Source organism: Grampus griseus (assembly GCF_964374135.1).
Source record: "Grampus griseus genome assembly, chromosome: X".
NCBI classification, from domain to species: domain Eukaryota; kingdom Metazoa; phylum Chordata; class Mammalia; order Artiodactyla; family Delphinidae; genus Grampus; species Grampus griseus.
Genome location: NC_138999.1, coordinates 14,467,286 through 14,490,202, shown reverse-complemented (window position 1 = coordinate 14,490,202; position 22,917 = coordinate 14,467,286). Strand labels below are relative to the sequence as shown.

Sequence of the window (22,917 nt, the reverse complement as noted above, 5' to 3'; positions counted from 1 at the left end):
CGCAATAAATCCTTGTGTTTTTTTTGTTTTTTTTTTTTTTGCGATACGCAGGCCTCTCACTGTTGTGGCCTCTCCCATTGCGGAGCACAGGCTCCAGACGCGCAGGCTCAGCGGCCACGGCTCACAGGCCCAGCCGCTCCGCGGCATGTGGGATCCTCCCGGACCGGGGCATGAACCCGTGTCCCCTGCATCGGCAGACGGACTCTCAACCACTGCGCCACCAGGGAAGCCCTAAATCCTTGTTGTTTATCTTTTTTATATATAGTGGTGTGTATCTGCTAATCCAGTATTCCTAATTTCCCTGATTTTAGAGTGCTTAACTATTATTGCTTTACTGCATTGTGCAGCCAATTAAATTTTTTTAAAAAATCTGTATCCCCACTCTGTTCCCCAAAAAAGAGGCATTCCTTTCAGGAATGAAAGGGGAAAAATTCAGTTTTCAAATGCCCATGATTAGCTCTTTCAGGCAGCCCAGTCTCCTTCAGTAGGAGGAGTGAAACTGACGCCCAAGACCCACTCATACTTCCCGCTGAGTAGGTACAGGGCTGCCGCCTGGCCATCAAGCTCACCGTTAAGAAGTGCCGGTCCTTAAGTTCGCGTCTTCTCTGGCTGTGAGCTGGGGGGTAGGCGGGCAGTGGAGGAGCTACTACGGAAAGGGGTGCAGCAGCTCTCTGCTCGCGGCGATCACTCCGGCTCCGGTGTTCTGGGGGCAGAAAAAGCGATAATACAGAAACATACTTGGCATTTTCAATTTCTCTTTCCCCCTTGGGAGGATGAGCAAAAGGCTTGAAAAAAGTGGGTTTTTGCTAATCCAGCTCATTTGTGTACCAAATAAGCTTTTCAGAATGGTTCTGAACTAAACTTTCACTTCACATGAAGTTGGACACCTACATTTCAGTGGGTCCATCTCATAATCATTGTACAAGATGGTTCACTCTAAGTTTGGAAAAAGTAGTATATTTCTCAACATGCCTCGTTTCAAAACAACATGAGCAAAAAAAAAAAAAAAATCTAGAACAATGGTGCAAGATCTGCTGACATCAGTCCTGGAGTGGACCTTAGGCACAGACACACCAGAGCCTCCCAGGGTGTAGCGACAGATGCTCACAGCCATCCAGTGGGTGATGGTGCCAGCTCACATTGGCTCAGGGGCCCGGATTGCTATGTGTTCAGGAATTTTGCGAGCCAGTTTTTAAACTGTTGGTAGCTTGAAATAGGCTACGGTGGGAGTATATATATCACAGAAACTGGAGAGTCCTACACATCAGGGCCTTATTCATTTATTTCTTTATTACATTTTTTAAAAACAGAGCCTGTGGCCTGAACACCGTTGTACCCATCTACGCTGTGTCACCCACAACACTCAGATGGCTTTCAAATCCTGTGTTCCTAAGAAAGTAAAGAAATCCCAATGGTGACAGTTGTCTGATTTAGGAATAAAGGTACTTCTGGGAAAAACCAAGAAATTTCCATGTGTGCGATGAAGTGGTCCTGACTCATTGACAAGAATCACTGAGACATCAAGAGCACAGCTTAGCTTTCTGGGTGTCTCAGTGAGCCCCAAAGCACGTCCTACCCAACATACTGGCCACACCAAAGGCTTCCCTGCCTGCCAAAACCCAGCCCACACTCATGCCTAGGGCCTGAAATCTCGTGACTCCCACCCAATATGACCAAGGTAGAAATTTGTGCAGCAGATGTCTTAATCTGTCTTGTGTTGTTTAAAGTTGCCATTACTCAGCACGTCTACGATAATAATTACGATGCCCAATATTTATTGAGCAATTGCCATTCATCAAAGATGCTTTGCAAAAGCTTTTAGGTGCATTATCTTGACAACTGCACGAAGTAGGCACTGATAGTGTCCCTCTTGTGCAGATGCCTAAACCAATCAGGGAGGCCAAGTCATTGCCGAGCTGTCAGTGGTACACACTTGGCCCCAGGGCTCTGCTCTTGACCACTTCTTGACCTGTAAGCTCTAGAAGGTCCAAACACACCTCGCTAATCAGAGCAAGACTGCTGGGATTTGATAGTATTTGATTATAATTACATTTTATCACATTCTAATTCTTTGGACATTGATAATATAGAATATTTGGCTACTCATAAGACACTAATTCTTTTACCCGTGTTAGGAAACAGCTAACTACACTGACCCTCTCAGGTGGCGTCAGATGCCCTTCCTCTGAAGGCCCTGTAGTGCCAGTGGCCATTTCATCTCTCTCATTGTATTGATAAACCTCAGGATCTCTCTATATGTCTGCCTCTTTTATAGAAGGCTGCCCCTGGACAACAGAGGTTATATTCAGCTTTCTGTCGCAGTGCCCTGCTGTGCCTGTGATATAGTGGGTTCTCAGTAAATGTTTGTGGAGTGACTGAAAGGAAGAACAAATTAATGCTTTCATTAAGGTCTGCTTTTGTAACAGTAGAATGCACTTTAAAGCCCTACCTTTCCCATGGGCTGTGTAGTTAGTTAGTGCCCTCGCTGTGCCCTTGCTGTTAGGTCGTTCTCTGGTCCTGTTGCCTATTTACACTGGCTGCCCTAATGCTGGCCCCTTTCCTCTTTGCTGTAGTCAGTGTGCTGTACTCTAAACCAGTACCTGAGCACTCTTGAGCCTTCTGATTTCTGTCCATGTCTGACTGGCCTGTCTGTGGGCCTCCCTGCCTCAACTGCCAACTTTGTCTGTGTCAGGAAAATGGGGCAGTATTTCTCACCTACCTTTGCTTGGGATTCTTTTTTTTTTTTTAATCTGGCTCCTTAATTTATTTATTTATTTATTTTTGGCTGTGTTGGGTCTTAGTTTCTGTGCGAGGGCTTCTCTAGTTGTGGCAAGCGGGGGCCACTCTTCATCGCGGTGCGCAGGCCTCTCACTATCGCGGCCTCTCGTTGCGGAGCATAGGCTCCAGACGCGCAGGCTCAGTAGTTGTGGCTCACGGGTCTAGTTGCTCCGCGGCATGTGGGATCTTCCCAGACCAGGGCTCGAACCCGTGTCCCCTGCATTAGTAGGCAGATTCTCAACCACTGCGCCACCAGGGAAGCCCTGCTTGGGATTCTTTAGACAAATGTTGACTCCCATTCACAACCAGAGAAAAGTCCTCATCCCCACACAGGTGGTCTTTGCTAAACTGCCACCATAGCCATTGTTCATCAGGAAGACTTAAAAAAAAATTATATAGTTGATTTACAATATTGTGGGACTTCCCTGGTGGGGCAGTGGTTAAGAATTTGCCTGCCAATGAAGGGTTCACGGGTTCGAGCCCTGGTCCGGGAAGATTCCACATGCCACAGAGCAGCCAAGCCTGCGAGCCACAACTACTGAAGCCCACGTGCCTAGAGCCCATGCTCCACAACAAGAGAAGCCACCGCAATGAGAAGCCCGTGCACTGCAACAAAGAGTAGCCCCCGCTCGCCGCAACTAGAGACAAGCCTGCACGCAGCAATGAAGACCCAGTGCAGCGAAAAATAAATAAATTAATTAATTAAGAAAAAAAACAATGGAATACAATACTGTGTTAGTTTCAGGCATACAGCTTCAGATTCTTTTCCAATATAGGTTATTACAAGATACTGAATATAGTTCCCTGTGCTATACAGTAAATCCTTGTTGTTTATCTATTTTATATATAGTGCTGTGTATCTGTTAATCCCATACTCCTAATTTATCCCTCCGCCTCCCCTTTCCCCTTTGGTAACCGTAAGTTTGTTTTCTATGTCTATGAGTCTGTTTCTGTTTGGTCAATAAATGAATTTGTATTTTTTTTTTTAGATTCCACACATAAGTGATATCATATAATATTTGTCTTTCTCTGTCTGACTTGGTATGATAATCTCTAGGTCCATCCATGTTGCTGCAAATGGCAATATTTCATTCTTTTTTAGCGCTGAGTAATATTCCATTGTATATACACCACATCTTCTTTATCCATTCATCTATTGATGGACTCTCAGGTTGCTTCTATGTCTTGGCTATTGTAAATAGTGCTGCAATGAACATAGCAGTGCGTGTATCTTTTTGAATTATAGTTGTGTCTAGGTATATGCCCAGGAGTGGGTTTGCTGGATCATATATGGTAACTCTATTTTTAGTTTTTTAAGGAACCTCCATACTGTTCTCCATAGTGGCTGCACCAATTTACATTCCACCAACGGTGTAGGAGGGTTCCCTTTTCTCCACACCATCTCCAGCATTTATTATTTTTAGACTTTTTGATGATGGCCATTCTGACTGGTGTGAGGTGATAACTCCTTGTAGTTTTAATTTGCATTTTCCCAATAATTAGCGATGTTGAGCATTTTTTCATGTGCCTGTTGGCCAACTGTATGTCTTCTTTGGAGAAATGTCTATTTAGGTCTTCTGCCCAGTTATTGATTGGGTTGTTTGTTTGTTTTTTGATACTGAGTTGTATGAGGTGTCTGTATATTTTGGAAATTAAGCCCTTGTTCTTCTCATCGTTTGCAAATATTTTTTCCCAGTCTGTAGGTTGTCTTTTCATTTTGTTTATGGTTTGCTTTGCTGTGAAAAAGCCTATAAGTTTGACTAGGTTCCATTTATTTATTTTTGCATTTACTTCTTTTACCTTGGAAGACTGATCTAAGAAAACATTACTATGATTTATGTCTGAGAATGTTTTGCCTATGTTCTCTTCCAGGAGTTTTATGGTGTCATATCTTATGTTTAAGTCTTTAAGCCATTTTAGGTTTATTGTTGTGTATGGTGTGAGGTTGTGTTCTAACTTCATTGATTTACATGAGGCTGTCCAGCTTTCTCAACACCACTTGCTGAAGGGACTGTCTTTTCTCCACTGTATATTCTTGCCTCCTTTGTTGAAGATTAATTGACTGTAGGTGTGTGGGTTTATTTCTGGGATCTCTAATTCTGTTCTTTTGATCTATATGTCTGTTTTTGTACCAATACCATGCTGTTTGGATTACTGTAGCTTTGCAGTATTGTCTGAAATCTGGGAGGGTTATGCCTCCAGCTTTGTTCTATTTCCTCAGAGTTGCCTTGGCAATTCTTGGTCTTTTGTAGTTCCATATAAATTTTAGGATTATGTGTTCTAGCTCTGTGAAAAATATCACGGGTAATTTGATAGAGATCATGTGAAATCTGTAGATTGCTTTGGGTAGTATGGCTGTTTTAACAATATTAATTATTCCAATCCAAGAGCATGGGATAGCTTTCCATTTCTTCGTATCATTTTCAGTTTCCTGTATCAGTGTTTTATAGTTCTCAGCATATAGGTCTTTCATCTCCTTGGTTAGGTTTTATTTATTTATTTATTGCACAATTTTATTTATTTATTTATTTAAATTTATTTTATTTTATCTTTTTGGCTGCTTTGGGTCTTCATTGCTGCGTGTGGGCTTTCTCTAGTTGCGGCGAGCGGAGGCTACTCTTTGTTGCAGTGCACGGGCTTCTCATTGCGGTGGCCTCTCTTGTTGCAGAGCACAGGCTCTAGGTGTGCAGGCTTCAGTAGTTGTGGCACGGGGGCTCAGTAGTTGTGGCACGCAGGCTCTAGAGCGCAGCCTCAGTAGTTGTGGCGCACAGGCTTAGTTGCTCCGCGGCATGTGGGATCTTCCCGGGCCAGGGTTCAAACCCGTGTCCCCTGCATTGGCAGGTGGATTCTTAACCATTGTGCCACCAGGGAAGCCCTTTGCACAATTGTAAACGGGATTGTTTTTTTACTTTCTCTTTCTGATATTTCATTGTTAGTATAAAGAAATGCAACAGATTTCTGTATATTGATCTTGTATCCTGCTACTTTGCTGAATTCATTTATTCTAACAGTTTTTGTGTGGAGTCTTTAGGGTCTTCTATATAGGGTGTCATGTCATCTGCGTACAATAACAATTTTATCTCTTCCCTTCCAATTTGGATACCTTTTATTTCTTTTTCTTGTCTGACTGCTGTGGCTAGGACTTCCAATATTGTGTTGAATAGAAGCGGTGAGAGTGGGCATCCTTGTCTTGTTCCAGAATTTAGTGGGAAAGATTTCACCTTTTCACTGTTGAGTATTATATTCACTGTGGGTTTGTTGTAAATGGATTTTATTATGTTGAGATATGATCCCTCTATACCTGCTTTGGTGAGAATTTTTATCATGAATGGATGTTGAATTTTATCAAATGCTTTTTCTGCATCTATTGAGATGATCATGTTGTTTCTGTCTTTTCTTTTGTTGATACGGTGTATCACGTTGATTGATTTGTGTATGTTGAACCATCCTTGTGACCTTGGAATGAATCCAACTTGATCATGGTGTATGATCCTTCTTATGTGTTGTTGGATTCAGTTTGCTAATATTTTGTTGAGGAATTTTCCATCTACATTCATCAAAGATACTGACCTGTGATTTTGTTTTTTTGTAGTATCGTTGTCTGGTTTTGGTATAAGGGTGATAGTGGCTTCATAAAATGATTTTGGGAGTGTTCCCTCCTCTTCAGTCGTTTGGAATAGTTTGAGAAAGATAGGTATGAGTTCTTCTTTTTGTTTGGTAGAATTCCCCAGTGAAGCCATCTGGTCCTAGACTTTTGTTTGCAGGGAGGTTTGTTGCTGTTGTTGTTTTATACAGATTCTATTTTACTTCTAGTGATCGGGCTGTTCAAATTATCTGTTTCTTTTTGATTCAGTTTTGGCAGGCTGTATGTTTCTAGAAACTTGGCAGTTTCTTCTAGGTTGTCCATTTTGTTGGCATATAAACTGTTCATGGTTTTTTTCTTAAGATTTTTTGTGCTTCTGCGGTATTGGTTGTTGTTTCTCTTTCATTTCTTATTTTGTTTATTTGGGTCCTCTCTCTTTTGTTTTTGGTGAGCCTGGCTAGAGGTTCATCGATTTTGTTTACCCTTTCAAAAAACAGCTCTTGGTTTTATTGGTTTTATTTATTTATTATTTGTAATTCTGTTTTATTTATTTCCTCTCTGATCTTTATTTCCTTCTGTCTGCTGACTTTAGGTTTTGTATGTTCTTTTCTAATTCTTTTAGGTGGAAGGTTAGGTTGTTTGAGATTTTTCTTATTTTTTGAGGAAGACGTGTATTGCTGTAAGCTTCTCTCTCAGGACTGCATCCCATAGATTTCGGATGGTTGTGGGTTTTTGTGTGTGTGTGTGTGTGTGTGTGTGTGTGTGTGGTACGCGGGCCTCTCACTGTTGTGGCCTCTCCCGTTGCGGAGCGCAGGCTCAGCGGCCATGGTTCACGGGCCTAGCCGCTCCGCGGCACGTGGTATCTTCCTGGACCGGGGCACGAACCCATGTCCCCTGCATTGGCAGGCGGACTCTCAACCACTGCGCCACCAGGGAAGCCCATGTGTTTTTATTTTCCTTTGTCTTGAGGTATTTTTTTAATTTTCTCTTTGATTTAATTGTTGACTCGTTTTTTTTTAGTAGCATGTTGTTTAGTCTCTATGTAATCATTTTTTTTCTCATTTTTCTTTCTGTGGTTGATTTCTAGTTTCATGCCATTGTGGTCAGAGAAGATGCTTGAGGTAATTTCTTTTCTCTTAAATTTGTTGAGGCTTGTTTTGTGTCTTAGTATGTGGTCTACCCTAGAGAATGTTCCATGTGTACTTGAAAAGAGTATTTTGGTTTTCTTGGATGTAGTGTCCTGTAGATATCAATTAAGTCTGTTTTAATGTGTAATTTAGAGTCTCTGTTGCCTTACTGATTTTCTGTTTGGAAGATCTGTCCATTGATGTCAGTGGGGTGTTAAAATCTCCTGCTGCTATTTTATTCCCATCAGTTTCTCCTTTTATGTCTGTTAGTATTTGTTTCATGTATTTAGGTGCTCCTATATTGCATACATATACGTTAATGAGTGTAATATCATCCTCTTCTTATATTGATCCTTTTATCATTAATACAGGGTCCTTCTTTGTCTTTATTCATGGCCTTTGTTTTAAAGTCTATTTTTTCTGATATGAGTATTGCTACCCTCGCTTTCTTGTCATTTCCATTTGCATGAAATATCTTTTTCCATCCCCTCACTTTCAATCTATGCATGTCTTTAACCCTACAGTGGGTCTCTTATAGGCAGCAGATTGTAGGTTCTTGTTTTATTATCCAATCTGCCAATCTGTGTCTTTTTATCAGAGCATTTAGTCTATTGACATTTAAAGTAATTATTGATAAGTATGTATTTATTGCCATTTTAAACCTTGTTTTCCAGTTGATTTTGTATTTCTTCTTTGTTCCTTCTTTTTGTTTTTCCTTTTGTAGTTTATGGTTTTCTTTTGTATTATGCTTGAGTTCCTTTCTTTTTGGCTTTTGTGAGACCACTGTATGTTTTTAATTTGTGGTTACCCTGGTTTTCAAGTATGTTAAACCATAACTGTATCTTCTTGCCTTAGACTGATAGTCATGTAAGCTCAAACACATTCTAAAAAAACTACATATTCTTACTCCCCTCTCGCACATTATGTGATTCTGATGTCCTCTTTTACGTCTTCATGTTTATCCTTTTGTTGTTCCTTATAGTTATAATTGCTTTCACAGATTTTTTGATTGTTTTTAAATTTATGTACTGGCTTATTTAAGTGATCTTCAGTCCTTTTATATATTTGCCTTTCCTGTTCTGATTTTCCCTTTCCTATAGATTCTTGCTTCTTTTCTGTTTAGAGAAGACCTTTCAATATTTCTTTTAGGATAGGCTTAGTATTTCTATATTCTTCTTTTTTTAGCTTTTTATTTTATACTGGAGTGTAGTTGATTAACAATGTTGTGTTAGTTTCAGGTTATACAGCAAAGCGATTTAGTTATACATATGCATGTATCTATTCTTTATCAAATTCTTTTCCCATTTAGGTTGTTACATAATATTGAGCAGAGTCCCCTGTTTTACACAGTAGGTCCTTGTTGGTTATCCATTTTAAGTATAGCAGTGTGTACATGTCCATCCCAAACTCCCTAACTATCCACCCTTGCCCTGGAACCATAAGTTTGTTCTCTAAGTCTGTGAGTCTGTTTTGATTTCTTAAATAAGTACATTTGTATCATTTTTTTAAGATTCTGCATATAAGCAATATCATATGATATCTATCTCACTTTCTCTGTCTGACTTCCTTCACTCAGTATGACACTCTCTGGGTCCATCCATGTTGCTGCAAATGGCATTATTTCATTCTTTTTAATGGCTGAGTAATATTCCATTGTATATATACACCACATCTTCTTTATCCATTCCTCTGTTGATGGACATTTAGGTTGCTTGCGTGTCTTGGCTATTGTCAGTGCTGCAGTGAACACTGGGGTGCATGTATCCTTTCGGACCATGTTTTTCTCTGGATATATGCCCAGGAGTGGGATTGCAGGATCATACGGTAGGTCTATTTTTAGTTTTTTAAGGAACCTCCATACTCTGCTCCATAGTGGCTGTACCAATTTACATTCCCATCAGCAGTGTAGGAGGGTTCCCTTTTCTCCACACCCTCTCCAGCATTTACCGTTTCTGGATTTTTTGATGATAGCCATTCTGACTGGTGTGAGGTGATATCTCAATGCAGTTTTTTTTTTATTATTATTTACTAATTTTTACAAATTTATTTTTGGCTGTGTTGGGTCTTCGTTGCTGCTCACGGGCTTCCTCTAGTTGCGGCGAGTGGGGGCTACTCTTCGTTGCGGTGCGCGGGCTTCTCATTGCGGTGGCTTCTCTTGAGAGCACAGGCTCTAGGCACGCGGGTTTCAGTAGTTGCAGCATGCAGGCTCAGTAGTTGTGGCACACGGGCTCTAGAGCGCAGGCTCATTGGTTGTGGCGCATGGGCTTAGTTGCTCCATGGCATGTGGGATATTCCCGGACCAGGGATCGAACCCGTGTCCCCTGCACTGGCAGGTGGATTCTCAGCCACTGTGCCACCAGGGAAGCCCTCAGTGTAGTTTTGATTTGCATTTCTCTCATAATTAGTGATGTTGAATATCTTTTCATGAGTATTGCCGTGTTGCTGTATTCTTTTAGTTTTTTGCCCGTCTGAGAAATTCTTTCTCCCTGCTTCTATTCTAAATGATAATCTTGCTGGGCAGAGTATCCGAGGTTGCAGGTTTTTTCCTTTCAGAACTTTGAATGTATCTTGCCACTCCCTTCTGGCCTGCAGAGTTTCTGTAGAGAAGTCAGCTGATAGCCTTATGATATTCCCTTGTAAATGACTCTGTTTTTCTCTTGCTGCCTTTAGAATCCTCCCTTTATTTTTCACTTTTGCCATTTTAATTACGTGTCTTGGTGTGGATCAGTTTGGGTTCATCTTGTTTGGGATGGTCTGTGATTCCTGTACCTGGATATCTGTTTCCTTCTTTAGGTTTGGGAAGTTTTCAGCCAGAATTTCTTCAGGTACATTTTGGATCCCTTTTTCTCTTTCTTCTTCTCCTGGAATCCGTATTATGTGCACACTTTATATTATCCCATGGATCTCGTATGTTGCTTTCACTTTTTTTCCCACTTGTCTTTCTGTCTGCTGTTCTGACTGGGTGGTTTGTGTTATTTTATCTTCCAGATGACTTGTTCATTCTGCTATTTAGACTTATTTAAGTCTGCTGTTCATTGACTTTAGCTCGGTTTTTATCTTGGCAGTTGAGCTGTGTAATTTTGATCGGCTCCTGCTCATGGTCTCTATTGAACAGTTCCTTGCTGCAGTGATCTGCATTTCTACCAATAGTGTTTCTTAGGTTCTTTAGCGTTTTTATTACCTCCTTTTTGAACTCAGGGCCTGGTAGACTGGCGAGGTTTGTTTCATCGTTCTCTCAGGGGATTCCTCTTATTCTTTTAAATTGGGAGTAGTTCCTCTGCATTTTCGTTTTACTTATATTTCTCTAACTCCACGAATTTAGGAGAAACAGTTATCTACTGTGGTCCTGAAAGGCTGTTTTTATGTGGGAGTGTGCTGGGGTAGACTGTGTGAGTCCACGTTATTTTTGGTGTGAGGGCTCTATTTGGTATGGATGTCTGCCACATCTTTCCTCAGCATGTGCTGGCCACTGTTCCCCCTTGATGGGGGGTGTGTTTGGTGTTGTGCTGGCCAGAGCCTGCACTGTATGTTGGGTGGGGCCTCGTCTTTGCTTTGTGGTTGTCACAGCACTGTCAGGGGCAGGGTCTACTCCCCAGCTGTTGGAGTAGAGGCCCTGAGATCTGGTTCTCAGCTGCAGTGTGAGGTAGGCGGGACCGCAGCACTCCCTCTGGGAGCCGCTGTGTGTTCCTCCTCAGGAGCTGTCCGCCAGGACCTGTGACTCTGTGAGGCCTCCTGCCACCCGGTGTGCACACCCACAAAATCCGCTGCTGCTGGTGCCGCCCTGAGACCCGTCTCGGCTGTGGGAGCGCTGATAATTGGCTCGAGCGTCAGCCTTGCCTTTGAAGTGTGCAGGTTCACAAAGCATGAGCTCCCAAGGCCTGCCGGAGCTGCGCCCCATGGTGGGAGTGCTGATAATTGGCTCTGACGTCAGCCCTGGTACGTGCGTGCTCCCAAAGTCTGGCGTGGCTGGAGCCGCACCCCCGCAGTGAGCACACTGACAATGAGGCGTCTATGGTGGACCCGTACCCGGCCCTTCATGCGTCGATAATGGGGTCCTTTGGCGGACCTGTGCCGTGTCCTGTGTGCAGCCCCAATTACAGCCCAGACCACACTCCAGGTTCTTCAGGATGTCTCTGCGCAGCCAAAGCAAGTCCTCTTCCCGTGTCTGTCCACTGAAGCCTGAGTTTCAGCACCCACGAGCTGTGCATACCAGCAGGCACGCATCTCAGGCTGGGGAGTGTGGCAGCACGGCAGCTGTCAGCCGGTCCCTCTGTATCTTGCTTGGCAGCAAGTCAGCCCGGGCACACTCCTCTCTTGCAAATTCCAGGCCCCTGCAGCTCCCTTGTCCTGGCGGACCTTCCCGCCAGCGAAGGAGGTTCCCAGGGTGAGGGAACCCTTCCTCTTTCACAGCTCCCTTCCAGGGGTGCAGGTCCCATCCTGATTCCTTCTTTTTTTTCTCTCCTTTCGTCCTACCCAGTTACGTGGGGATCTTTCTTGCAGCTTTGGTTGTATGAGATCTTTTGACAGCTTTCAGCTGGTATCCTGTGAGAATCGTTCCCGATGTAGCTGTATTTTTTTATGTATTTGTAGGGGGGAAGTGAGCTCCATGTCCCACTCTGCCAGCTTGATCTCCCTTCCAAGAGGTCTTTTTGAGATAAATGTCTTCCATGTTGAAGTGCCCACCTCCAGCACCACCCTCATTTTTCTCTGCAAGGAAACAGTGGGCTTTTCTAAATGGGCCGTGTAAGGAAAAGCTTTTATATTCTTAAATGCATAATGAAGAGTAAAATATAGGTGTCACTAGTTAGGAAAACGTAGAAGGAAGGGGGGAGTCTGGAGGGAGATATCAACTCAATTTCCCATTCAATTTCTCCCCTCCTGCCCTTTCATTTGCCCCAGGCTGGGAGTAGGCAGGTAGATTAATGGGTCCCTAGTACTTCTTTCTGGTGGTGGTGTGAGGAGAACATTCGTCAACTAGAGCCTGAAACTGCAGTAGACTCTTGGTGCTTATTCCCTTAGACCAATGAAATTTAGACCCCAGCCCTGAAACTTGAAAGGAAAGGAAATATAAAACATAAATCTCTCTTTATCGCCTCTTAGTAATCTCTCCCTGTCTCACAAACATAAACATTGGTATCACTTCAAGCCATTATTGGCTCTGAGCATAAAGAACTGCTAAGAAAAAAAGGAAAAAAAGAGGAATCAGATTCTAAATAACTTGAAATCCATTAGGATGCTGCTTCCTCTGAGGAGCCTTCCCTGAAGCTCCATGGCATCATTAGTGCCTTTCCTCTGAGCCCCCATATCACTGTGTTGAAATTACCTGGTTACTTGCCTGTCTCCCTCAGTAGACCAGGAATTCCTTGTGGGCAAGGACCACACACTGTTGCTCTCTGAATCCTAGGTGTAGCACAGTGCCTGGCCCTCAAGAGACTTTGTTGAGGGGTTGGCTATTGAGCAGATCTTGAAGGCAGCCAATTTCTCGGTTCTGATCTCAGTCCCCCAGCTCCCTCCTTATAGCCCCATTTCCAAAAGGAGCACGCTGCTGCTGCCGCCACAGCCGGGCTTGTCTGTGCTTCATCATCCACTCCCTCCTGGTGGAAGCCAGGACATTCCAGCTGTCCAAACAGAGAACCTACAGGGAAGCTCATTTGTGAGCAAGGCCTTGTCTCATAGGTCAGTATTAGTCATGGCCACCAGATGGCAGAAGTGGTATTCTGATGAATGCACTACTAAGCTACTGTTTCTTGGACAAGGGTAAAAAAAAAAAAGTCACTTTCTAATTTTAATTCTACACTGCATGTTTTTAATTCTGTGATGCCTATAATTCCTGTTTATGGCTCTCTGCAGTGCTATTAAAACTACTACACCCAAGATTTGCTATTGAGACAACCACAAAGCAAGCCTGTCTGTGGAGGGCAAGATGCAGCTCCTCCGTCTTCCTTACAAACCCCAGGAGGCCCCATATCCATCTCTCAGCCCCCAGGAGGACGTTCTGAGAAGATTGATATTGGCGCTTGCTGTTCCTTAGTTCTGCTGTTAAGTCCAAACCTGACAACACAGTGAAATGTGATAGCTTAGGAGCAGCTTAATGTTATCTGGTTGAATCTGGAAAAATCTAATCAGAGATGACTTATGAATAATAATAAAGGGATACAAATAATTAATTATGTCTAAAGGGCTAACGTTACTCAAGCTCTAATGATGGGATCAGAGAAGGTATTTAGTGAGAATGATTAGATTCCTCTGTCGTCATTCTCTGCCCTCAGTACTCGACCAGTTTTCTGCAGAATTTGATTCAGTTGCACAAACATTCATTGAGGACCTACTATTATGTCAGGGTCACGCTGAATGCTTTGAATAAAAATAATTTATGGGAATTCCCTGGTGGTCCAGTGGTTAGGACTCTGTGCTCTCACTGCCGAGGGCCGGGGTTCAATCCCTGGTCAGGGAACTAAGATCCCACAAGCCGCGTGGTGTGGCCAAAAAAAAAGAAAAGAAAAAAGTAAAAAAAAAATTTATAAGATAGATATCATCCTTGTCCTTGAGTTGCTCATGGATTAATGGTAGAAGACAAGCCCGTAAGTGGTTAGTTATGATATAAGCTTATACGGAGCACAATGGGATGATGCACAGGCAGTTATGGCACGGGCGCCTAATCCAGGCTGCAGAGGAACAGTAAGAGTGTTAACAAAGCTTTCTGGAAGGTGGCTGGCACTAAAAATTTGGTAAAGAACTTTTCAGCCAACTATAAAATTGAAGTGAATAGTAAGAATGCCAGCGATAGGTTGAGAGGATACTGTCACCCTTCATTATAAGGGTCACAGTATCTGCTACCAATAACCAAGGGGAATTTTTAGAAACAGTTGCATTAGGGGTATTAGTAGGTTAGCTCTTTCATTAAAGGGAAAAAAGACAAGGGATGGGCAAAAGGGAGGAGTCATACACATGAGGAAGAAAAAAGCTGAAAACAACATTTGTCATTTTATTTCTCCATCTTGATAGTGACATAAAAATATTTTATTTGAATTTTAATACTCTCGCAAAATACCATTCCTTAAAGGAGCATAGGGAATTTGGAGCAAAGACACTGAATGTACAGACCCCATGTGTCTCCATAGCAAAAATCTAAAGGCCAAAAAAGCTGGCATGCCAACTTCTGACACCAACGGAGGGGGCTCTAAAAAGGATGATGCCAGTTTTTAATCTCCTTGTCCTAATTAGAGTGGCTTTAAGGCATGAAAAGTAACCAGTGGAAGAGGAGGCTGTATCTTCTACCTTGAATGCTGTGTGCCTATCTCCGGCTTTCTCGGGACTGTGAGAGAACTAGAACTATTTATTTCCCTAGGACACAGTGTATGGTGCGGAGGAAAAGAGCCCTGGCTGGGGGGGGGGGTCTGGGTCCTGGCACTGTACCTAACCTGCTGCGTGTGACCCTCAGCAAGTGTCCTGACCTCTCTAGGGCTCCATGTGCTCTGCTGTAGAATGGACCAGATCACTGGTTCTCAACAGCAGCAGAAGAAACCCCCTGGGGAAGGTTCTGGTTGTTTGTTAGATGATTGGGCTGGAGCCAAGGATGACAGCCATCCTACAATGCACAGTACAGTCCTGAACACTGAAACAGTGCCCCGGGTCCCACAGATAGCCCGCCAGAATTTCTTGTAAGGGAAAAGCCTAGAACCTACTTCTGAGTCAAAGCTAATTCTCTTTTAATTAAAATCCAGGGGTTTTTTTTTTTTTTGCTCATGTATAATATGTGCTGAATGCACCAGTTTCTATGGTTGTGTCCCCCTGCCCCCTGACTCTTTCATTTCTCTGTGCTTTGTGTTCAGAATGACTTCTGTCTTTACTTAATCCAAACCTACTTTTGATAGGCACAAACATCTGACTTCTTCATTATGTCTTCTAGTGCAGCTGTGCCTGGGCATTTGCATATTGCAAATATCATTATTATAAATAATTTTCCTTTTAAGTTCTCTTTATTATCATATTCAGGCCATAATGCTATTTTTAGTTACATCAATAGGCAGGTTATAGTACCCATGAATTTCACTTCAGGGTAGAAAACTGGAGCATTTCAAAGTACTTGCTATTAACAAGGGGAGGTGTTGGGACGGATGGGACAGAAAACAACCCCTTGATGGTACGAGCTCCAAGTTCTCTCCCCGAAATGCCCACAAGCCCGAGATCAGTCACCTCTGCGCAGGGCTTGCAGGCTCTGCCGGGCGTGGCGGTGCAGCTCCTCCACGCAGGGCGGCCTGGTGGCCGGGAGGAAGATGTTTCTCTGCTGGTGCCACGGTGCACGGTAGTACACGCTCAGCTTGCTCTCGACGTCCAGGTTGGAGACAGCTGCAAGACAAAAGAGGAAAACAGGGCATTATCCATCGGAAGCTTTCAGTTGTGCATTTGGCAGACCCTGGGGCGGGACGGGGTGGAGTCTGGGTGGAGTGGAGTAGAAATCCAGACTGCTGCATTCACAAGAGGAACTTGCTTACGGCTGGAGAAAGGTTTGAAGTTTACGATACAGATAGGATAGATACAGATAGGGCCCCCAAGCCAAGGGATGGGAGACCCCTGGACACCAACCATCTGTCTGCGACCAGCCAGTTTCCTCTCTACACCCTCACTTCTCACTGTCTGACACAGTTGTTCGTGAACCTGGACAGGCCCCTGGCCAGCCATGCTTCAGGGTGGGGTGAGGGCCTGCCTTCCAAGAAGGCAGAGAAGAGCCTCAGGAGTGAGTGGAAAAGCTTGCCCCAGCTCCAGTCTCCTGGCCGCAGGCCCTCAGAACTATAGTTCTGCACACCTGCTCCTGATGCCCACTTGAACTTTGCCCCTCCCTTGCCCTGCTTTCTGTCTCCTGTGACCCCCGGCCCCCGACCCTCACTATTGAGCATTATCCTGCCCTCTACTTGCCATCTCCACTGTCTGCCTTCTTTCAAAGCATTGCTTAGCTTCCCTAGTTTTGCCCAGGGAAGAGCACAGGCATTAAAGAACCCATTAAGGGGTGACTGGTGTTAAGGGAGGGAAACCACAGACAGTGCTGGTGAGGAGAGGGACACGGTCCTTGCGACTCCTCCAAGAGCTCAAGGAAGAAGGCCTCCTTCCCGCAAACACAGCATTTAACCTATTATGTCTTCTTCGTGCACACACTGAGCCTAAGATGGAGATCACCCGTGAGTCAAAGATAAATTCTTATGGAAGGCACTGTTCCTAAGCAGGAAGAGTCTGATTAGGAAGTTACTGCACAGAGGAACTCCTGAGCACCTGGGCAGCCTGCCAGCCTCAGGAATGGCGAGAACTGCCCCAGTCTGCTTTACCCTCCAGACCTACTATCTGGACCAGACCTACCCTGCATCTCCCAGTCTCGTCCTCTCCTTCTGCTTTTCCTTTTCTTCCCAGGGTGTGATTTGGGCGCATTCTGTCCCACTGTTTATTCCTGTGCCGCAAACAAACTTTTGGTTCCTGTCCGATCCTTTTCTTTTTGAAATCTGGTCTAGCATTTCACTTTGTCTGGGAAGCCTTACATAAAACATGACACTCTGCAGATAAAGCAGGAAGGCAAATGTAAAAGAAGGGAAGAAACTTTTGTAGAAGGGGCGGGCGGGAATAGAAGAAAGAAAATTGGGAAAACGCAGCCTTTTGATAATTAGTCCCCCCCTCCCCCGGCACTGCATTTACAGCAGTTGTTTTTGTTTTTGTTTTCTTAAGCAGTCTTTAGCAGTGTTTCCCCCCCCCCACTAGAATAATACATCCTAACCACAAGGACCACCGGTAGAAACAAGGACATATTTGCAAAGATGCTAAAGAAACATCACATGGACACAATGCTATCTATGCCTCTAAAACAGTGCTATCAAATAGAACTCTGTGATGATGAAATGCTGTATTAGCTGTACAGTCCACTGTGGCAACCACCAGCCACACTGGCTACCGAGTACCTTTAATTTTTAATTTTACTTAAGTTTAAATAACCACAGGTAGCTATTGTATTGTACAACCGTAACCAGAGTGTACTATCTATGATATTCTCGCACCCTCAGCTACAGAGCACATGACTCCCTTTGACCTAGATTTATTCTCACTTGGTGTTTTATGTCCGGGAAGACTTCAAGCCCGAGGGTTAGAGATCACAGGATTAACTTCCTGGGTAGGGGAAGAGTATTTTTAGGGGAAGGTTCTATGGGGCCAAGAATAAAGGCAGCAACTTTTCTTTCTTGCGTTACTCTATAACCTCAACCCTTTCATTGGAAACATAAGTGCTTGGCGAACCAGTCAGGGGTCATTGAGATGAGGTGTGGGAGGCCTCGGGGTAGAAAGGGTGGGCCACATCTGGATCTGAGCTCTCCTTCTCTCATGTGTAAAGTAGGGGGAAGTGCTGAAGACAGAGCCTTTATTTAGCCCCCCTCAGAGGAATGCTCTGGTTCAGTGACCAGGACTGATTGAAAAGTCAGCCTCTCCCTGGATGCAGAGGTCAGCTCCCACCCAACAGGGCAGAGGTCATTACCAAACTCAACGGAGATGGCTGTGCATTCATGTGCTAGTGACAGCTGGGAGAAGGGACAGAGCAGAAAGCTTGCCTGGTGGAAAGAAGAGGCAGGAAGTTCAGTGGGATAGTCCCTGAAGTAGAGGGACTTCTGAGCACCTCCTCTCCCAGGCTCATCCTTTCAGCGGGAAGGCAGAAGCCAGGATTTGGGGCTGGACCCAGGTGACTTGGGGGTAGACCAGAGAGCCTTATAGCCCCTCATTCCCTCAGCACCACAGACCAGACGCTCAGGGTCTTATATTTTGATACCCCTCAGAAACGAGGTTGAGTGGCTGTGGCCCCTCCATCTTTGTGTGGGAAACAGCTTTTGCTTTCAGTTTTGTCCTTTGGTTACAGAGCATTCATTACCTAGTACTGTGTGTCCACCAGAGGCAGGCAGACAGGCACTAATGGAGCTCTTCTAGGGAAAACTATCCCATCTTCCTTCTTTAAAAAGTCGATTCCTTTTCCTAAGTAACAGTTCAACAAAAGTTGAATCCACTCATTCATAAGCTCGGTGCGCCACTGCCAGTGCAAGGTTGTCCCACATCTTCAGGTTCACCCTGCCCCCTTTTCTTCCCTACTTAACAATTTCACCCTGGCTGAGCCATGCAAGATAGTAGGTTTAGTTCTCTTACTTAATGTTTGGTCTCATAAAAATAATACAAAGAGAAGCAAGAAGGTCTCTCCTCAGCTTATTTGGGTATATCTAGGGAACTGTCCGGTAGGCAGAATTCTTGGGGTGGCCCCCAAGATTCCTGCCTTCTCGTGTACATAACCTGTATAGTCTCCTCCCCTTGAGTGTAGGTGGACTCTGTGAATTATGGGATTTTAAGATCCCTCTTCAATTGACTTTGAGTTGATCAAAAGGGAGATAATTAGTGTGGTGTATCTGGTCTAATCAGGTGAGCCCTTAAAAAAAAAAAAAAGACAAGCAGAAGCAGCGATACTCTCCTATTGGCCTTGAAAAAGCAAACTGCCACATTGTAGAGAAGGCCAGGTGGCAAGTAATGGGGCCTCTAGGAGCTGAGGGCCTCAGTCCTACAAACCTCAAAGAACTGAATTCTGCCAACAACCCAGAGGCCCCTGAGCCTCAGATGAGAACTCAGCCCCAACCAAAACTCTGATGGCAAGCCAAGGGGACCCTGAGCAAAAGACCCAGTTAGCCCGTGCCCAGATTCCTGAGCCACAGAAATTTCAAGATCGTAAGTGGGCACTGTTTTAAGCTGCTGCGTTTGTGGCAATATGTTGTATGATATTAGAAAAGGAATACACCCTCCCACTATTTCATCTGCTTCCCTGGAGCCAGTTGCTTGCCTTGCCTGGTATCTGTCCTCTCCTTCCTTTGTCACTCCTCCCAGGGAAGGGGCAGATAATGGCACAGGTTACAGTGGGAAATAGGGCTATATGTCTTGTTTTTATCCCCTACACAGGAAAACGGTTATGTGCATGTATCAGTTTTCCTGTCCAAGACTGTAGGCTCTTGCAGGGAGCTCCAGCCGTATGCTAAGCACTGCGCCAGGTGTGTTATACTCATGGTACCTTCACACCACCCGGAGATTAAAGTAGTGCTCCCATTTTACCAATGAGGAAACAGAAGCCCAGAGAAAGTGAGTAAATGTGCAAAGTCACACACCTGGCACGTAGAAGATCTGGGATTAGAAACCATCTCTGGCTTCCAAGCTGCTGTTTTTCCCCAAACCAATATTGAGATAAACTTGCCTAAACTAAGGCTGATTGGGGGAGGGGGATGTGAAGCGGCTGTCTGCCACGTGAAAAGTATCTAGTGCTTCTCAAAAAAAGAAATAAATAAAGGATTCATAACTGCTACTCTGTCATCCATAGCATTAGGTGTAACCAAGAACTGAGTGAATCTTTCACAAAGTGCCCAGGAGATATGCCATATTCCAGAAATACGAACAGATACCATAAAACCAGACTGCTGAAAGAAAATGCCACTGTAGGAAACGTCCACAGGGCAGTGAAAAGTCTTTCTAGACTGAACTTAGCTGATCCCCCTGTCGAACTCTGAAGATAATGGGATTGTCTAGACCTTGACTCGTAGTGATGTACTGACAGCATGGATATGGTCACTGGGTTCATCTGAAATGAGCTGACTTGGAAACTGAGGAAGATTGGCGTCTGCCCCTCTCTTGGAAAGGCCAGGGTCATTTCTTTTTTTTTTCTTTTTTTTAAGTATGTATGTATGTATGTATGTATGTATTTAGGCTGTGCCGGCTCTTAGTTGCGGCATGCGGGATCTTTTAGTTGGGGCGTGCGTGCGGGATCCAGTTCCCTGACCAGGGATCGAACCCGGGCCCCCTGCATTGGGAGCGCAGATTCTTGGCCACTGGACCACCAGGGAAATCCCCAGGTTCGCTTCTACGGACGGATAGAGGCTCGGCTTTAGGAATTGTCGGGAGGGGGTAAAAATCAGGGGCGAATACAATCTTGCGCCATGCCTCTCCGGCCCCCGGTCTAGGGTTGGTACTTGTTCAGTACTGCCTTTCCTGGCCTCATGAGCTTATCACTCCCTTAAAGCTTTACTGCCCTTAAGAGGAGTGCAAAATGCTTATTCTTGGCCTCTCTTCCTAGAAGGCCCCTCTACCCCGAGTCCCCATACCTGCCGCTGGCTCTCTCCGCAAGCTACTCCTTCTTCCTTCTCCCAGGCTCTCAAGAATTTATAAGGGGAAGGTGACAGCTGAAATCAAAGTCTGAATGTTACATGTCGTGAAAATTTCAGAAAAATGTGCAAAGTGACTCAGACATGGAATTTCTACCCCTTCAGGGGAGGGGAAGGGATTTTTTAAAATGTTCTTAGAGTGTCCACAGGACTAACTACCCACATGTACCTTGCTAACCTTCCTTCCTGCCCTTCCACCCATCACACCCACCCCCATCACACCGCTTTCTTGCTGGGAACACAAACCGTCCATCCCGATGCCTTCTGACAGAAAGCAGCAAGGAACATGTTTAGCACATCACTTTATCAATGAGCATCTGAAATTGCATCACAGATATGTCGGCGGCTTGCTCTCTGGGTCCCCGCTAGGCTGCAGCCGCTCCTCAGCAGTCGCCAGCTTGGTAAGCAAAATGGAAATCTACTCAGGGTCTCTGGTGCTACTGCCTGACTTCCCAGATGCGTTAGGGAGCAAGGGAGGGGCTTTCTCCACTCTCTCCCTCCCTCCCTCCCTCCCCCGCCCCCCCAACTCTGCTTGGCAGTGTGGAGGAGGGAGCAGGGTAGGGAGCACCGAGGCTCCTGCTACCTGTTGAACAACCCAGCGCCAGAGCCAGGTGCCCACAGTCTGCCCCTGCTGGGCTTCCTTTTCCGCAGAACCACAGTAATTCAGACTTGTTCCCCACTGTGGACAAAGCATCCAACACGGACCCCTCAGTATCAGAAAAACCTAGGCTTCCTGACAGGTTCCAGCACCCACAGAATAGGAGAACGTGGCTGTGTATTTATTTACGCACGAAAAGGAGCCAGAACGATTTTTCCCGTATAAATATTTCTCTAACTTCTAAAACGAAATGATGCTTCACACTAGGAGTACTGTTTAATTATTACTGCTGTTGTTTCAATGTTCGACATCCTGTGGAAAGACCACCAGAAGCCTGGGTTCTACTCGCAGTTCTGTGCCCTTGGGCAAGTCACTGAACGTTCCCAGGATTCAAGTTCCCCATCTTTACAAATCAGGGTTTGGCCTTCCTGCTGTCTGACAAGAGTCCTGTCTGCTCTGTTTATGCCTCTGCTTTCTACCAGTCACCGAAATTAAATGAGGTTGCATCATCCCCCCAAGAAAGACTCTGTATTCAAGCTATGGCAGGATGCACTGGGGGAAAGACCCTGGCCTCTGGGATGGAACGATGGTGATTCAGCACAGCAGCAGTGCATCCAGAACGAGGGACTGAAATCTTTGGGCCTCCGTAAGTGCGGATCCTAGAGGCTTCACAGAATGGTTCGTAGGATCCAGGGAGATGACAAAGTCCTTGACATGTCCCTGCTTACTAAATATTAGTTCCCCTTCCTGCGGTGGGAACAGAAGAAGATGAAGAAGCCAGGATTGGGGTCCGAGTTCAAAAGACGAAAGTCTGGAGCTCTCCAACTTCCTGTTTTCTTTATTTTCCCCGTCTTCATGGTGCATCAAGTGTAAACAAAAATGAGGCTACTAGAGATCACTCTTGCTGGGGGGTGGGGGGGCGTATCTTACAATCTGGAAACTGAAAAGAAAGCTGCCTACAACCAGGGAGCCTGTGACCTCTCTGACAGGTCGGATGTCCCCGGTCTCTGATACCGGTTGACTTGGGCAGCATTCAGTGTAATGCCTTAGAGATCCTAATTCTCTGAGTCACTGTCAGAGCTGCAGTACTATACGTTCTGCTTGGAAACGGTTTATAATTTTCCTGTTTATCTTTGGGTCATTCTGCTGCCATGTTCTATACCATGCACTTCCTCCAGAATGCAAGCACGTAGCCATCTGTCACAGCTCGGCTACTGTTTTCAGAAAATTCCTTTAGGCACATAGCAGAGTCACTGGATTCTACTACTGAAGAGACCTCGGAAATTATGGCGTTCTGTGTTTTTTCAAACCACAGTGCGTGACCCTTTAGTGGATTGTGAAATCCGTTCAGCAGATCAAGACGAGCATTTTTTAAACAATGAAATAGAAGAGAGTAGAATAGAAAATACCACAGTGCACCTCATGTAGTACTGTTTCGTGACGCTCTTGGTTCTGTCACGTATGTGTGCATTTGTATGTGTGCATGCCGGGGAGTGATGTAAACATGTATTTCTTGCTCTGGGCAGCAGTCAACACACTGAAAGCTACTGTTTAGGCACCCCTCGCAGGTACTGAGGAGGAAATCAAGGTTCAAAGATATGACCCAAGATCACAGAGTTGATT

General features: G+C 44.7%; 1 protein-coding gene and 1 long non-coding RNA gene across 5 annotated transcripts in view; one reads left to right on the top strand and one right to left on the bottom strand.

Moving 5' to 3' along the window:
• The window catches only part of NHS (NHS actin remodeling regulator), a gene marked incomplete at both ends in the record, with an annotated part of 345,228 nt that overhangs the window by 44,942 nt on the left and 277,369 nt on the right, over positions 1–22,917 (bottom strand). For all 4 annotated transcript variants that reach the window (XM_082681251.1, XM_082681252.1, XM_082681253.1 and 1 more), the window contains 2 exons: positions 570–703; positions 15,685–15,837. In XM_082681251.1, the coding sequence (XP_082537377.1) occupies positions 570–703; positions 15,685–15,837 (287 nt within the window). The remainder of the gene's footprint in view (positions 1–569; positions 704–15,684; positions 15,838–22,917) is intronic.
• Positions 1–22,917, top strand: part of LOC309839495 — a 72,890-nt gene that overhangs the window by 48,998 nt on the left and 975 nt on the right. The window lies entirely within an intron of this gene.